The following is a 17965-nucleotide window of genomic DNA, read 5'->3' as shown; positions in this document are numbered from 1 at the left end:
TTTTCGAACTCACAACGATAGGGTTACGTTTTTGCCAATCTATCTCCTTACACCCTATACTGAAGATACTTGAAACCGGCCTAGCTTCTTTTATTTTGGCAACGACTTGGTTTTGAGAACAATGTCACGTAAACAGTTTGGTTACAGACAAATCGTTAAAAGTAAGCAGATATACCTATTTTTCTAGACAGCGAATAAAGAACGACAACAAGACATAGAGTTATAAATCTACTCTGGAATGATCCAGTTATAAAGTGGGGAACATGTGGAAAACCAAGGTTTTATATTTCCCGACTTTAAGCTGGTCTTAGCTTTTAACGTTCTTGATTATTTTATTGCCGGATTTTTGATCTACAACGGAAAATCTTTAATCAGGACGAAGATGGACCATGTGTCCCATAATAGATCATTAATATCCAACGCCCGAATTCACAAACATTACTATGAGGTCTCACAGTGCGCGTGGACGCACAGGGTGATACACGAACCAATCACAGAGTTCTATTCAACCTTGTGCGTTCGATTTGCTGCTTCACTTATGCAAGTATCGTTTGTGAATACGAGCTTGAGTTTCTTGGGTTATTTTTAAAGGAAATTCTATTAATGTATCTATCTCCTAATCATCGTTTGAACCTAATCCCGTCCACTACTGGGCAAAGACTTGTTTCCATAACGTCCGTTCGACGTTGACCTTCGCTAGATCGTCGGTTTCCTTAACCTAACTAAACTAAATTGTAAATAACTTGAAAAAATCGAACTGACTAAGGCGGGAGTCGAAACCACGACCTTTCGCTTGCCGGGCGACTGCTCTTCCATCTGAGCTACTTAGACACTGGACGAACCCATCGAAATGTTCAAGTACTATGTAAAAAGACATGTACAAAGTTCCCCTGAATGAATATGGTACCATATAGGCATATACCCTATTGAACGAACATACATTCGCTCGGCAATCGCAATCCTGTCCATTCATTCGTGCATCAGTGTGCTCTCGTTAAAACATATTTTAACCAAGTGATGTGACGGCTTACTACTCGTATAGTGCGGCCGAAGCTATTTGGTATTTGATACTTTAGTTTTTTCGAGTAGTAGCTTTAGTAGTCCGGACTTTAGTACACCATCATCATCAGGTCATGAAGTCTCCACTGCGGCAAAACGTCCCTCTTTTCAAACTTATTAACGTAACGGACTCTAGTACCTACACCTTTGTCATCATCATCAGTTCATTTAGTCTCCACTGCAGGAATACGACCCTCTCTAGTTTACCAGAGGCAAATAGAGGATTTGGCCTACACTCCCCACGCTGGCCTGGCTTGAGGAAGCGAGTACACCCCTGGCCCTGGTTTAAAGCAAAATTGGTCAAGTAGTCTTTCCAGCAGTCATTTTTATTCATATACCAATGGGGCAATGGTATTCCTCTTCTAAGTCTCTTTTCGGGAAATTAAGCAAAACCCATAGGAGTATAGATCGTGTCATTCACGAAGACGCGCCCGTGTACGTTACTCCAGCTGGAAAGAAGCTCCTAGAGTGATATGAGTAGAACGTATAATTAGTTCCCAACATGGTGTAAATGTGCGCCAAATTAGAGATTTGTGCGTGCTGTCGTTTTGGTACAAAACGGAAAAAACGATTCCTGCTGGAGTAACGTTGTTCTAGCAGGAAAATTCTAAACGAATGATCGGAAAGAGAAAAACTGTGTACGAGAAGATAGCTTATATTTGTTCTATTATGTGAGCTGAAAATGTGATTTGTGCGTCTTAAGGTTCTCGAGATATTGCATTTCCTGCCAGGGTAACGTTTTGCAGAATGCTCTATCTCAATAACCGTTACATGTGCGCCTATAGAATAAACACACACGAGTAGCTCTTGATTTGTGCGTATATGTGAAACAAACATGTATATGAAAATATTTATAAATATCAAGTAATCGAGCTTTCTTCAAAATCCGAAAAAATCGTGTAGCGCCTGAATAACAAAACATACAAGCTCACTGAAAACTGTATTCGATCCTTCTTAATAGGGAACTAATTATACGTTCTACTCATATCACTCTAAGAGCTACTTTCCAGCTGGAGTAACGTACACGACGCGCCCCACCAATTTCGTGTCGAGGGAAGCGCGGGGTGCGGGGAGTTTGGTCCGAGCAATCCGAGTGTCATTAGTATAGTGTGCGTGTGCACTCATTGATAATTTAGCATGTAACCGATAACACTCAAACATTAGCGGTAGAAAGATGGGGGCGCGTCTTCGTGGATGACACGATCAACTGTTTACTTTACTGTTTTGTTTATCCTGCAAATGTAAAGGTTTTTTAACCTTGACAGTTGGCAAGCTGACACCGACTCCGAAGATATCAATCATGGTATATTATTGACCTAAAAAATGACATAATTATTTCTCTGCTTTTAAGTCCACTTTTTTGGACTGTATATTTTTTTAGTTTTATCAAGAGGCAGAACTGTTTTCTTTGTGCCTCACACTCACAAGGCATAAAGGCGTGCATCAACATACGCCCTAAATTCAATTTAACAACAAAAATAATCAAAATAGGTTTAGCGGCTTTACACAGAATTCGTTCGTTCGTTCGTTCGTTCGTTTCAGCCGAAAGACGTCCACTGCTGGACAAAGGCCTTACACAGAATTATTTCAGATAAATTATAAATGGAAATAATAAACACTTGCATTACTAGGAAGTGTAGGTATTATAGTATTTGAATTTATCTTTAATTTATTTATCGGTCATGCCATTGTTTAATCGTATAGGAAATATTTTAATTTCTAAATGAAAGCACGCTTTAATAGTAAGTTTATGCTTTAATTTCTAAGGCTTAGTAATTTTTTTTGTAGTTCTAATAGTAAAGAACTACATAAATAACAGTGGTCTCAGAATACACCCCTGTTGACTGGGGGTTTCCCTTTGCCGGATTTTTTTGAAGAAGTTTTCATAAATTTCTTGATTTGTTGATGGCCAGTAACCTAGCTTCTGTGTCATTTATTTGAAATTTTAAACCACGCACATCTTTGTTGTGGTATCATCTAAGATTTTTTTTCCAACTAGCTTTTGCCCGCGGCTGCACCTTTACTTTTTTTCATCATCATCATCATCTCAGCTATAGGACGTCCACTGTTGAACATAGGCCTCCCCCAATGCTTTCCATGTTACTTCTGTTGAGTAGTTTGTCTGACATTTGTAGTGTAGTAAGAGTTAACGGCCATTTTTACCGATCTTAGAGAAAGTTACTAATAACCTATTCAAATTAGGAAGTTCACATTTATAAGTTTCACAGCCTAGCCTAGGTCTTACATAGGGGCAGATGAAATATCTGGTAATCAGTAACCTTCATTAGTCAGACAGCTATATAACCTAGCTAGCTGTCTAGCTAGGAAATAAACTTGAGTGTGTGTCTACATTTCTGCAATGACTAATCCTATCAATATAAATTGATCCTCGAACAGATAATAATAGAGTACCTGTCTGGCTTACCATTTGATAATACTAGCGATCGCTTACTACTTCGCCTGTCTGTGTTACAACTTACATTGCTTGAAATTCCATTGGTTTCATCAGGTAAAATTAGTCTCCATTGCTAGAGTAAGATCCTCTTTATTTCGATCGTTCGTTTCAGCTGAATGACGTCCACTGCTGGACAAGGATTTCCACAAAGACCGGTTCTGCGCCGCCCGCATCCAGGCACCTCCCGCAACCTACACCAGATCCTCGGTTAACCTAATGGGAGGTCTGCCCACGACGTCTTCCGGCTCGTGGTCACCCAAAGGGCGATGGAGCGTGCTATGCTCGGAGTTTCCCTGCGTGATCTAATCAGAAATGAAAAGATCTAAAGTGACTGACATAGCCCACAGAATCACTAAAATCAAGTGGCAGTGGGCGGGGCACATAACTCGCAGAGCTGATGGCATCTTTATTTAACAGATGTAAATAAAGAATTTGGCTTAGACTCCCCTCGGTGACCAGACGAATTGGGGAAGCCTAAGGTTCGGATATTTCTTTATGATATCCTCACTCTTCCCGTGGACTCTTCTCCTCATAAGAGGCGACGAAGTGAGAACTTAGTCGCTCGCCTCTTACGACATCCACGGGAATATGAACCGGTTTTTACCGGTTCCCGACCGGTGCCGGTAATTTCGTCGGTGGTCGACCAGGCTACGAACCGGTTCGACGCCGGACCGGGTAGTATGACCGGCTCGTCAACAAAAGGCTTAAGGGCAGAGGCGTACCTAGCTACCGCCGGCGCCGTATCAATGATACGGGAATCGGACGAACCATTCGACAGAGCAGGGTTCTGGGTTTAAAGGCAATGCACTTTTTGATACAGGGCACATCTAAGGAACGCTACGCCACTGTTTAAGGGTCTCTTATAATGAATATGATGAATTGGGTTTCTTCCTCGGTCATTCTTATTGGCCAAATAGTCCTTGTGTTTCGATGAAAAGTTGCTTCGTACCTTGTTTTCACCATCTAACAGTGTTACACAAAATCAACTCAACGGGAACAAACGTAAATAACGAATCAGAATTCAAATTCATATTCTCCTCGGCTCAAGATATACTACTGAATTAACTAAACCGCTGTCGAGTCCCAAACTGCAGCCGACACTATTAAGCGTTCATTCTATCTGTTCCCAATTGTAAGCCCCCTCATTGTTACAATTTACAATCCGAGGCACTGCAATCCAGACTCTTGTGGTGTGAGCGCGCGGCATCCGCCATTTTTCTCCTGTCAGATTTGAATTTGAATTTTTAGAAATGGAACTCAAAATGGGTCTGCATGGCCCGTTTGCCGCGTTTGATGCTTTTTGGTGAGTTGTTTTTCTTTTTTGTTTTGTTGTTCTTGGGATTGGAAGGAGGTTACGTAACTTCGCGGTTTTAGATGGTTGGATTTTGGTTGTTTAATTTGTGGAAGATGTTTTGTGGACGATATTTATACTAAAGTTCTCGGGTAATTTATTTAATAATTAATATGGTTATAAATGATTAACATAACATATTTGTGATAATTTTGTGGGAGTAAGCTCTCTTCACATTACAATAAACCCAAGTTTTGATTCTAAATAGAATTTATGCAATTTTTTTATCAGTTATTTTGTTATATTTAAAAAAAAATATTACCCACTTTAAAAAATTATCTTGACAGTCTTCAACGTTTCTATTCCAAAATTCATTATTACATCGCTCTTAATTAACTCTCTTATTATAACCATTCCAAGTTTTTTAAATTTAATTTCCTGCAAACATCGACAAGACCCAAAAACCCCGATATTTTCATGTTTTTACCTTTTTCGTTTTCCCAAACGATCAATAAACCATTTCCATCTTCTTTCACATCCCTTTTATCAAAAGATCCTTCGTCTCTAATGATTCCTTCAGTTTTTTTTGTCTCCAATCTTTTCTAGACTTCGCAGCGGACGCTCTAGAGCCCAGCCAGTGCAATACTACACCCAACCCGTCAAGTCCAGTTTTAACTGAACATCACCACAATGAATCTCAATTTAATGCACTCAACGTATCCTCAAGTCTGATGGCGACTATTACTCCTTGTTACCATGGTGTTAAGGTTCATTTTAGTGTGGGATTTGTTGATTGGACGCTTGAAACAAGAGGCTTCCCTTCACGTGTAGTTGTAGTTTGTAGTACAATTGAGTGGGTGTGAGTAGAATTACTGCGTTCCAGAAATTTCTTTGAATACCTAAAAAAAACTTCATTTAAAATAATTTTAAAGTCATAGTAAGAAATAAATCCAGTTTTTCATTTTGGCAAGGCTACTATCTACGCTTTTAAGTGACTATTGGATCCTCTTGTTCACAGATAAACTCTGAGACTGTTAGTTTTATTCAAAATTTTCTTTCACACGACTGCAATGTTTATTAAAAATGTTAGGAATTGGGATAAAAAGGAGTAAAAATGATACCCGGGCTCAGGGAAAGGGCTATATTAAGGAATAAAGGAACATACAGGATCACAGGGATATCGAACCAAACAGACAGCTGACAAGATGACAACTCATAGTAAAAAATAAAATTATAAAAACATAGACTATTAAAAGGAGGCCGTTCGTAACATCTCTTATATTAAATATTACCAAATAAAAGTACTCCTTTTTTCGTAGAGGAAATGTCGAATTAAATCATGGAGCATTATTTCGTGCACAACAGAGTCTCGTAGAGTTTTGATATTTTTTGCTAAGCAAATCAGTCGAATTTATTCTTGCATCTCCCTTTTAGTTAGAGGGAAGGTCGTAGGTCCGAAAATACAGCCCTGAAGGACCCCAATACCCTACACAAAGTTTAGGTTTAAGAGGCCTTTTCCACGGAGACATCTCATTTTTTGCAGGCACTCTTTTTACAGGATACCTGGATTGTCGTGGGAAGGGACTCTTAAGAGGGTAGGTTGTAGGCCCCAAAATGCAGCCCTGAAGGACCCCACACTAAGTTTAGGTATAAGTGATCCTACTGCATACTTCTACTGTTGTACTTGTATGCCATTAGATTTTCACTTGAGATAGCGGAATATTGTTGTTTTCTGTTGTAAAATATTATATCAGCGGGCAACACGTCATTATAAATATTCAAAGGCAGTCGTGGTTCTGAAATCTGAAAATTGTAAAAGCTTTGGTGCCTGAAAAGTGTATTTAACTTTAAAATCTGAGGTAAAACTATATTAATTAATGCAAATTAGATGACGGGAAACAAACATTTTGTCACAACTAGGTAATTTAGTAGTTATTTTTCATAAAAATGTATAAATAGGAAAGAACATTATTCCCTTTTGTATCGACAACCTCTGACCCTTTTAAGATAATCCTATGATTTGAATTGTGTCTAATGTCTTGTGTGTGATTTTCATGTGAAGTTGCAAAGTAGATATAGCTATCATTATGGGAGATCACAAATTAAGGACATAGACATAAAGCACGACTTAAAAACGAGAATTATGTAGGATTTGTAATATCTCACTTAGAATTAAGTAAGTATTATTGTTGCGACCCACATCGAACGTCCTTGGTATATGAAAGAACTATATTGGTGCAAAAATATGTCTTCTGGCTACCAAAATACGAAAACCACGAGAAAATATCCTCCTATGGAATTCTAAATTGTTGTAATTTTCTTAAAAGATCTTTTTCTTATTTTTCAGACAACGAAAGCATCACCGCCGCCGAATACCAGTGCTTTATTAGTTAGAAAGAGAAACAACGTCTACACTTGAGACAGAGAGAGACCGACATATTTTGGTATTGGCGCCTTCAAATAATATTAATGGAAATTGTTGTCCAAATCAACCCTATGCTGGTGATGAAGATAACGTTTACGAAGTTGAAGAATTTGTTCTGAAAGTGGAAAAAAATCTTGGTTTAAAGCTGATATAGTGAATGGTACGTACTTTTATGAATCTAATATTAGTATCCTAAAGATATACATAGTAATTTGTTGGTTTATAAGTTGACAATGTATTGTGGTCTATGGTAAACTAGAGAGATGCCCTGCAGTGGAAACTAACAAGCTTTATTATGTTGGTAGTAAAATAGTTTAATGGAAGTACATTCAGAGGGCTTAGTGTGAGTTTACATTAAACGTCGTCACTAGCGAGCGCGTAAAAAAATATATGAAGATTTTAGTTCTTGAAAGTTTCCGCTAGGGGCGCTGTACAATCCTTCATACATTTAATGTCACTTTTTTACGCAGTCGACATCGAATACGGTTGACGTAAATTCACACTACGCCCCCTGGTGTCATTAATGACCTTGACATGGATTCATTCATACCATAGCAGCCTAAGCTCATACAAATTCCGAACACACTTCTCCTGTTTACATTAGGTTAATATCGATGCGGGTCCCAAGACAGTTCAGCTAATTCCTGATCCGATACTCGCAAGGATTTGATTGGATCCAAATTGAAGATCCTACGGGACGGGCGCCAAACGTTCTTCAATACGGCTAGCCGTAATGTAAAACAGCGTGTCATTACCCGCCGCTTTGATAGTTTTTAGTTCCTATTTTCAATACCGTGGCGCTGCCGGACAAAGTGGCTATGGATTCTGGTGTTCGGCGGAATCCTACACAATAATATTAGTGTAAAAATATGAAATCATGGCTGTGGCCGGTGAAGATAATTTTATCTTAAAGAAAAATAACTAAGAAAAATGACTAAAACTTTATTGTTTTGAGTTACCTGTTCCCTGTGATCATTTTTAATGTCTAAAAAGACTAAAGCTAAATATATTATTTAGTATACAGTAACGAAGACAATAATTCTTAAAATCTGTCTTATTAAAATTTATTTTCATTAAACATTGTTTTATTTTGTAAGTATGGTCACCCTACAATCTATAGTAGTACGATGCGGCTAAACGTGGGCCGCCGTATTGAAGAACGTATCGCAATGACAATCCGCCTAAACGTTAAACCGCCGTATTACAAAACAGAGCTGTAATGTAAAATGCCTAGTGGTAATGTAAAACGGCGGATTATACAATCCGACTGCGACAGATATATCGACTCTATCAATATCAGGTCATTTAGTCTCCACTGCAGGAGCACGACCCTCTTATTTACCAGAGGAAAATTGATACGGCCTACACTCTACACACTTTAGAAAATGTAGAAAGAGCAGCGAAAGTCAACCGAAATCATCATCGAAAGATCGAATACGGATTTAACTGACTCAGCTTCGTACTGACTATGTTCTGCAAAAATAATGTAGCATTCTAATGGTGAAATAATTTTTCCAATCGGTCCACTAGTTTCGACATTATAAACAATCAAACCACTCTTGTATCAATATTAGTGTAGAAAATTGGCCATAATTATGCGTGTCGTGTCACGCGCAGTGTAGGGTTCCGTAGTTGTCCGTCGTTAACACAATATATTTCAGAAGCAAGCAATCACTTCATCTTAAGTCACTTTTAATATTTTCTTCTAAGGAATTTTTACTAGTTAAGAAATTTTATAATACATGATTCAAATTACTATTACACCTTAAACTAACTGATGTATCTTAACCGTTATAGTTTTCCTTGAAAGTTCATGAAAGGCAGTATTATTACGAATTCTTCCAAATTTTTCAAGCCAACAGTTTAGTTTTTAGAGGTGGGGAGACGCCCTACTCTAACAAAAAATGGCACCTTTAATAATTTGCAAACAAAACCCTAAATGCAAAAATAGTCTTAGAAACCCCTAAGGCATTTTAAAAGACCTATCCAACGATACCCCACACGATGGGGTAGAAGATGAAAAAAAATTCATCCCCACTAATAGGGGAGCTACCCTAAAAAAATTTTTTTTCATAATTTTGTTTTACCATTTTGTCGGCGTGATTAATATACATACCTCCACAGCTCTCTAGTGCCAATAGTTTCCAAGCAAAACCTCGGACACACAGACATATCGAAACTCTAAGGGTTCCTTGTCAGGACTACGGAACCCTAAAAAAGTGGAAAAGAAAACGATTTGACTAACACAATCTGACAAAATCATGACATCCCACCCGTGGGAAACAGCTAACCTTATAAACAATGTCAAATATGTCGGCACTCACAAAACCATTAACAAAAACATTTACGAGAAAAACGATAAAATCAAGCCAAATCCGAACCATAAAAATTATCCGAGAGTCCCTCAGGAACTCTGTGTGCTCATCCTCTAATTGTCCGTAATAAATATCAATTAAAATCAGCAAACGGCTGCCACAGCGCGTCCATTACAAGTGATTGTTTTTAATTGTTTGTACAAACTTAAAGAACTGTTCTCTTAGTCTTAATTTTAAAATCGCGTGCGAATATGTTGGATTAAGGGGCCTATATTTGTAGTCCTTAATTTAGATACTTAGCCTACAATATTTGTCTTCCTTATAAAGCAAAGAGTCGTCTCTATTTACTTCCACTAATTTGTCTTTCTCGAAGCCGTATTTTATAACGAAGTTCAAGACTTCATTAAAACTTCGTAGGTTAGATTGTTAAATTAGGAATTTCGATATTTTCAAGTTATTTAAAAAATATTAAGATCAGGTTCACTATCAAACTGTAGATCTTTTATCTATGCTGAAAAGTAATAAAATTATGTGATTATTATAGCGAAATTGTTTATTAGGTAGGTTGGAAAAATCATGAATGGACTTAAATTCGAAAATTCTATGTTGAAAAGGTATCTCAATAAAGCTACCTATAATGATAAGGGTAACTTATAAAAAAAACTAGCTGACCCGGCGAACTTTGTTCCGCCTTAATGGCAATAAATAAGCAGACTTTTTTTTTATTTCGAACGGGATAAAAAGTATCCTATGTCCTTCTCCTGGCTCTAAACTACCTCCCTGACAATTTTCAGCTAAATCGGTTCAGCCGTTCTTGAGTTATAAGTGGTGTAACTAACACGACTTTCTTTTATATATATATAGATATAGATATAGAAATATAGATAGATATTAATTAATTAATATATACCTACACTCGGCTTCAAATAAATCGCACCTCCCGCAACAAGCACTTTTCAAACGTATACATCCCCACTTCCCATCAACATTGGTACATTTCATTAAAGGAAAGGTTTTTACCCCAAAAATGTGTCTTTAGAAGGATCCAGAGTGTCTTCTTCAAAAGATAGGTAGTTACGCTTGAACTAATTTTTATGGCTATAAAACTGTTAAATTGGGATTAATCGTTATCCATCTGTTAAAGAGGACACGTGAGATCATTATTTGGTTTTATAACCACAAAAATTGGTCTACTTGTTCCCAGAGGTGAGCCCCAAGTGAAGCCTTTTTTCAAGTCACATTTATGGTAACAGTTAATTGTTAATAAAAAAATTAAATAAGTTTTTTTATAATTTTATTTATTGGGCTTTCAAATAACACCAATATTGTTAGGGCACTATGATTGTGTCAGAAGAAAATCTTTAAAGATCGCGTCGCGGAAGGTGCGATTTATTTGATGTTGAGTATAGATGAAAAATTATCTCAGGTATTTTATCATCACAAAATTCATCATCATCATTCTTTCTTTCTTCCCGACTTCAACTATAACCTGTGTATCTTACATCGCAATGTAAGATACAGTTGTTGTAACTTACAAATAAATAAGTATTTGCAGAATACTCAAGTATGTCTCATCTCATCTAAGAGTACATTCACATTTAAAATAGAGAACTCAACAAGCTTTAATATTATGCGCAAGAGCAAGAAGACATGATATTGTTATGTTAACTCACAGAACTATTACATCCCTATTTCACTACTCGATTACAATTAGGAGTACGATTTGCTACAATCAATTTTAGTAGCAATAACGATAATTGGACCCATTTATGCAAACAAGAACCAACCCACAGCAGGGTGGTTTCGAGAAAATGAGACTTTTGTAAAAAGAGTGCGCAAAATGCATACATAATATATAAATGAATGATTACTTGTTAATCTTATGTGGGATACTGCAGCCTATCTAGGAATATCAGATTTATAAATTTTGTAAAGTTAAAGTTAAAGTAAATCGTTAAAAACCGGTTGGTTCTTTCTTGCAAAAACATTTTTTGTTGCTTAGTTCCTTCTTGCAAAATGTATGTAAGATTTCATTGTTGTGATATATATGTTACGGCTAAAGATAGGTGTGAACATAAACTTAAGATTAGCCGGCTAAACTTAAGTTTATCTTCGACGAGGTGTTAATGTTAGTTTCTTCTATCTTTAGCCGGCTAAACTTAAGTGTAACCGCAGGCCCTTGGCTAAAAATGTAGAAGGAAATGGAAAAGGAAACAACGTAATAATGTTTACTATTTTGACACGAAAACTTTATTAAAAAATAATCACTTTTATTACACATACTTTTATGTACCTACCTATGTAGTAGGGTGGTCCTTATTCCTACGAAAAAAAAATTTTTTCTTATATTTTGCGGGGCACCACGTAATTTGAATATATACCATATGAAAGTCTTTTATTATTATTTTTTTAATTTTTAAAAGACATTTAGGGGTCGCTACCAAGGTTTGAATTTTAAGTAAAAATACGAAATCTGTATTTGTTAGATTCATTTATTTTTAGCCGAAGCCAAAAAAAATATTACAAAATTATTGTTGTTGCTATGAACTAAGATATTATGTACAATGTACATATTTGAATCAATTATTTTTAAGATATAAGAGTTGACTTGTTAGTATCTCGACGCGTCGGTACCATGGTCGGTACAGAAGAGGGGTTGAGGGGAGAAGGGGACAAGAAGTGATTGTCTATTATATCTATGCGATGTTCATTTGCATGTAAAATGTGATATAAACACTTAAATAAAACATTTATGAAACCATGATTTAAGATCTTCAAAGCTTTTTGTAAATATTTTGACAGCTGGTAGCGACCTCTAAATCTTAACCAAAAAAAAAACAAAAATAGCTAATTTCATATTTAGAGGTATATAATCGAATGAGAAAGTGCCCCGGGGATAATTCAAAAGTCGAAAAAAAAGGACCACCCTACTATGTAGGTATTTAAAATTACAATTATTACAATAACAAAATATTAATTACTTAAAATAATATCTACCTAATCATTAAAATAAAATAATAAGGAACCATTTGGTCATTATAGGATCTTCTGTAGTGTGTTAAAATTACAAATTGCGCGTTGTCTCCCCACCGCCCCCTCAAGCCCTCCGCCGGCCTGGCGCGCCCATAGAATACATTTTTAGCCGTTTCGTTTTGGCTAATGTGCACATTAGCCGGCTAAAGATGGAATATCACGACGCAAACTAACATGTTATCGAACTTTAGCTGCTTCTCGAAGATAAACTTAAGTTTAGCCGGCTAATCTTAAGTTTATGTTCACGCCTATCTTTAACCGTAACATATCTAAAATTAAAAGTCATTCTATATGTATAAATATAGATTTTAATGCCTTTTATTAGATGGTGAATTGGAATCACGAACCCTTCAAACTAAAATCACTATTATTATCGTCTTCTACCTCAAAATCGATAGGCCCGGTAATATTGTCGATATGGTCTTCTATGTTGCTGCTTTTCAGGGTTTTGTAGAAATAGTGTGTGTCGTTTTGGTATTAGATGCAGAATACTTTTAATATTCTGTTAGTTTAGCCTCAGATATAGCTTTTCCTGTAAGCTAAAGTAAGTCCATGTCATTTTTTGTCATCACGGCCTTGCTTCTGATATTTTTCTGTATATTAACTTCTTTGTGCCGTGTGGGAACGGCCATAAAGAATAAGTACTCTTCCCTACCAGGAACAGCGTGTCATGAATGGCGTGTCGTAAGAGGCGACAAAAACTCCTGCAGCACCGGACGGATCTCTAGCCCTGGCAATCTTTAACACTCGCATACTGCGGACTGACATGAGGCTCGCCGAACTCGAGGAAGAACTGAGCAGGTAGCGGTGGGATATNAAATGGGTCCAATTATGTTTTGACAGCAAATGCATCGAGTACTCACGATACTAATTTTTTTATTGACACAATGAACACGTGTTCAAAATATTCGTTAAAGAGACAAAAGATGGTAGTCTTTTACATTAATTAACGTTTGTCATCTTATGAATAAGGAGGGTTCTAAGAATTTTCGACTCTTGGGTTGCTATTTTTATCATATGAGTTATTTTCGCAGTTCACCCCCTTTAACTGCTACCTACTTACCATATTACTATGATCGAAGCGCTAGTAGTGCTCAAAAAGATAATAGTACATGTAAAGAGCCCCTTTATATAAGAGTTTCAGTTTTTTTTTACATCCGTAAATACCAAATAGTTGAAATTAAACAAGACATTGCACATTTAATCATTGGTTTTAAAAGTGAACTATTTGTCTCGAGTCTCCTGTGGGTATACTATACATAACGTTTCTTGAAAATATGGTACAAAGAAAGAAGTCGTGAGGTCCTTTGTGTAAGATACGTAAATAAGTCATCTTTGTTGGCTTCATCCTGAGATTCCTGAGGTACATACGTAACAGTTAAACGGTGAATAAATCAGCACGGTACTTGCGAACCTAGTACAGAACCATTATCTCCTCAACGGTACCCAACTCCGTCTTGACCCGGCCATTATGTGACCCTGCGAGGCAAGTGGTCCCAATTCCGAGCATCCACAACGACGTCGTCCATGTACGCTATTGGCCGGCGAATTAACAACAATATTGCGTACTTATTCATTTGACCGTCTCGCGAGCATCAATTTATCCATCAGTACCTCCCATGTTCTTCGTTCGTGCAAACTGAGCGTTGGGACGATAGTGAAAAAGGGTCTGCACAGGAAATTTCTATTTGATAGTAATCGTGCGCCGTATCAAAGTGCATGATGGTAGATTAAATTATGATGTACCTCAAGGATGGGGATGGCTGGATCATGGCCAAACTAATGTGGTTATTCGCCAAAATGGCCGACGTGATTTGATTTGAACTGATATTGGACAAAAGTTTTGTGATTTTTGATTGTGCTTTGAGGACTCTGAAAGGTGAGATAGTGGTGTGAAGTAATCGCGGTGGTTTTTATTTTATCGATTAATATTAAAATGTTTATTAAGATTTTTTATTATAATGTTTTGAGGTTTTTTTTTATGTCTCGTTTCTCATGTACTTTCGCCTTTAACTGTATGGTTCTTCAATTAAGGTAGTAATTTCTGTGAGTAAATGATACACGTAAGAATTTTGACTAAATAAAATAATTATTCTAGAAATATACTTGCGTAAACTAAAGGTAGAACATTACAGTAGTTTCATACAATTTTATTCTGACACTATTGTAGTCCTATCATATTTATTCAATCATTGAAAACTTAGAACTGTATATCTCTTATTCACTTTAAAAAATCACATATTCGTTAGGAACTTGGAAAACTTATTGGAAATAAATCCCAGAAATATCTTCTCCAATCCAATTTTCTACTACGTTGACTGTTTTACACGCACGTTAAAATCACAACTAAACTAAACTAATTCAGCAATTAAGTAATTGTCTTCGTCCGTTACTCTGACACACATCGCGGCGTTTACTGAAACGTTAAATTACCGAATCATGTACATTGTACATACATCCTACATTAGATTAACTTTTTCAGTTTTCTACTTCAATGTGTTTTGCTCACAAAATCCACACTATCACCGGGTTTCTATAATAAATCTTAATCGCAATCCGTCCGTCAACTTACTGTCAAATTTCAATATGCTTTTGGTTGTGATTATACGTTTAAAATTATACCAAACTAGCTTTCCGCCCGCGGCTTCGCCTGCGTGGAATTTCGTTTGTTAAATTTTCCTGTATTTTCTTTGCTATAAACCTCACGGAGCCCAAGACCTTTCCAACGAATGCAAAACCGTGGAAATCGGTTGGTGCGTTCTGGAGTTATAGCGTCAGGGAGGAAAACCCGACTTATTTTTATATAGTAGACTAGCGGCCGCCCGCGACTTCGTACGCGTGGATCCTGTTTTACCCCCTTTTCCCGAATTTTCTTTGCTATAAACCTCACGGAGCCCGAGACCTTTCCAACGAATGCAAAACCGTGGAAATCGGTTCGTGCGTTCTAGAGTTATAGCGTCAGGGAGGAAAACTCGACTTATTTTTATATAGTAGAAGATATGTAATATGTATGAACGGAAATCAAAACTCGCGCTTAGAGTCCAATATCAAAGTGTGTTCCTATCCCTGTTTATATCCCTGTTTTTCAAAGAGAGACAATGCGCACGATAAAGTCATTCAATGACAGACTGAAATTCACGGGATCCACGTGACTCGCTTAGAGAAGTTTTTAAAGAAATCAATATATTGACTGTGGCTTCGCAATACATATTTGATAACATTATGTATGTCCGTAAACATATACATTTATTTACTAAGAAAAGTGACGTCCACTCATTTAACACGAGACATAAGAATAAACTTGCTGTTCCATCATTTAGGTTGCATAAGATAGGTAATTCATTCTTGGGGAAATGTATTACCATATTTAACAAAATACCACACAACCTTGTCGAATTGCCAATAAACAAATTTAAGATACATATAAAAAATACCCTTATGTCACAAGGTTCGAGACTATATTGATGACAAGGATGCGTGGTCAGTTCAGTCTGCACATATTTGATGTACTTAAATTTGACTATTCTTACCGTTAGATAATTCCTGGCAATAAGTGGTGACTGAGTTTGTTCCGGCGTTTCTTCTCAGCACTTGCCATATGTTTGTCTCGAAGCGCTGGTAGGGCCCAAAAGATAAGGAGACATGTAAAGTGCCCCATAAGGGCTACCTTTTTCTTTTTTTATTATTTTCTATTGACGTTCATAAGTGCCACTTGTGGTCTAAACTGAATAAATATTTTTGATTTTGATTTTGATTTTTGATTTTAGAATCCGCCGGCAAAAGCATAAAATCCTATTAACTGAACGGACTTTGATGAAACTTTACAGTATTATTGTTTATAAATCAGAATAACATATAGGCTATAATTTATAAATAAAACGATCTGTGCTACAATCTAAATTTCACGCGGGGGAAGCCGTGGGCAAAAGCTAGTTACACTAATGTTATAAGGCGAAATTATTCATAAATATACAAGCCCATTGTTTCACTCCTTCTCGTCTAAATGCATACCTAATGTACACAATTAATATGTCAAACAACACATAAGATTTCATCACCAAATTACTCCTAAAATATCGTTTAGAAAAGCAGAAAATTGTAAAAGCTATTACCAAAATATTTATGAGTATTTAATTTGAATAACAATTTACCAGTTCATACCGAAATGTTGGTAAGAAATTCTGTTTGATCATTAATGGATTCATAAATAAATATCCTTGCAAACAAAGCGAGCTATGAAAGAGTCATTAATAATCACACTAATATTATAAATAAATATAAGACTCTAAAAGAGGAAAGATTTTTGATTGTTTGGTTATATTAAAATAGGCTTAAATTGTCACGTTATCGTTTAATTTGCAGGTTGAGTATCGAATTTTGTCGAATACGCAAACGATTCAAGACGAAAGTTGTTCATGCTAGAGGTACTGTCGCAGCTCTCCTTGGTCTCCCCAAAATTATTTATCATCTATTTTTCTTCCATTCTAATTTACGTATCCCTTGTTCCAGGAGCCATAGCATCGTCAGATAGCCATCGTCTCCCCGCGCCAGCCCACACACCCATGGAGGCGATCAGCCAGCCGACCTATCTGATCGGAAGCCGCTTCACGCAATCCTCGCCTACCCTCGTGCCCCACATCCAATACCACCTCTGTCGCTGCAACACCAATATGCTCCTGCGCATCGAGAACGAACTCCTCCAAAGCCACCGTCAAAGAGAAACCACTGGCATAAAGAAGTTATACAACTCATTCTTCGTTCTGTTTTAACGTGTGAAAGCGGGACGCCGTTATCATTTCATCTCACCTCATCTAGGCTTAGGTTTCGGGCATGGCCCAGTAATGTATATGGACAATCCAGATATGTCTGATCGTAATGATCCGTTCACTTGGGAGTCTTCAGTGAGGGTGACCTTGGTGGGGAGAGAGGAGGACTTCGGGATGTATTTGGAGGAGAGAGAGGGGAGGAAGCGGAAGTGGCACGAGGGGGGGAAGATGATGAGGAGGGATGAGAATGAGGAGAAAGAACTGAGGAAGATACCGCCCAAGAAAATTATGGGTAAGTAATGTTTTTGACATAAAATAAGTACTAAGGGAGCTCATAGACGAGCAACAGTATATCTGCGACTTAAAGGTAGTCTTTCGAACTAAGCGTCACAGACGCAGCGTCTTTAGCTTTGGTCTTAAAGCTAGCCTTTCGAAGCGACTTAGTGACGCGGCGTTGGTGGCACAAGACCAAAGCTAAAGACGCTGTCAGTGACGCTTAGTTCGAAAGGCTACCTTAAGTCGGCTACAGTTACCGATGCATCGCGAATAACACCGATGGTCGCCGACAGTTGCCGTTGCCCAAATAAGCTTGTGTTACGAATGGGTTCACCACAATAGTCC

General features: G+C 37.2%; 1 protein-coding gene across 1 annotated transcript; it reads left to right on the top strand.

Annotated features, from left to right (window-relative positions):
* The first annotated feature begins 16966 nt into the window (after window positions 1-16966).
* On the top strand, window positions 16967-17614 carry LOC114350806 (uncharacterized). Its single transcript, XM_028301742.1, has 2 exons — window positions 16967-17002; window positions 17088-17614. Exon 2 carries the CDS (start codon window positions 17141-17143, stop codon window positions 17345-17347), a length of 207 nt encoding a protein of 68 aa, XP_028157543.1. The 5' UTR covers window positions 16967-17002; window positions 17088-17140; the 3' UTR covers window positions 17348-17614.
* The last annotated feature ends 351 nt before the right edge of the window (window positions 17615-17965 follow it).

This window comes from Ostrinia furnacalis, unplaced genomic scaffold, assembly GCF_004193835.3.
Source record: "Ostrinia furnacalis isolate ACB-3 unplaced genomic scaffold, ASM419383v2 OfSCF0986, whole genome shotgun sequence".
Taxonomy (NCBI): Eukaryota; Metazoa; Arthropoda; class Insecta; order Lepidoptera; family Crambidae; genus Ostrinia; species Ostrinia furnacalis.
This window is presented reverse-complemented; position numbering and strand designations above follow the sequence as displayed.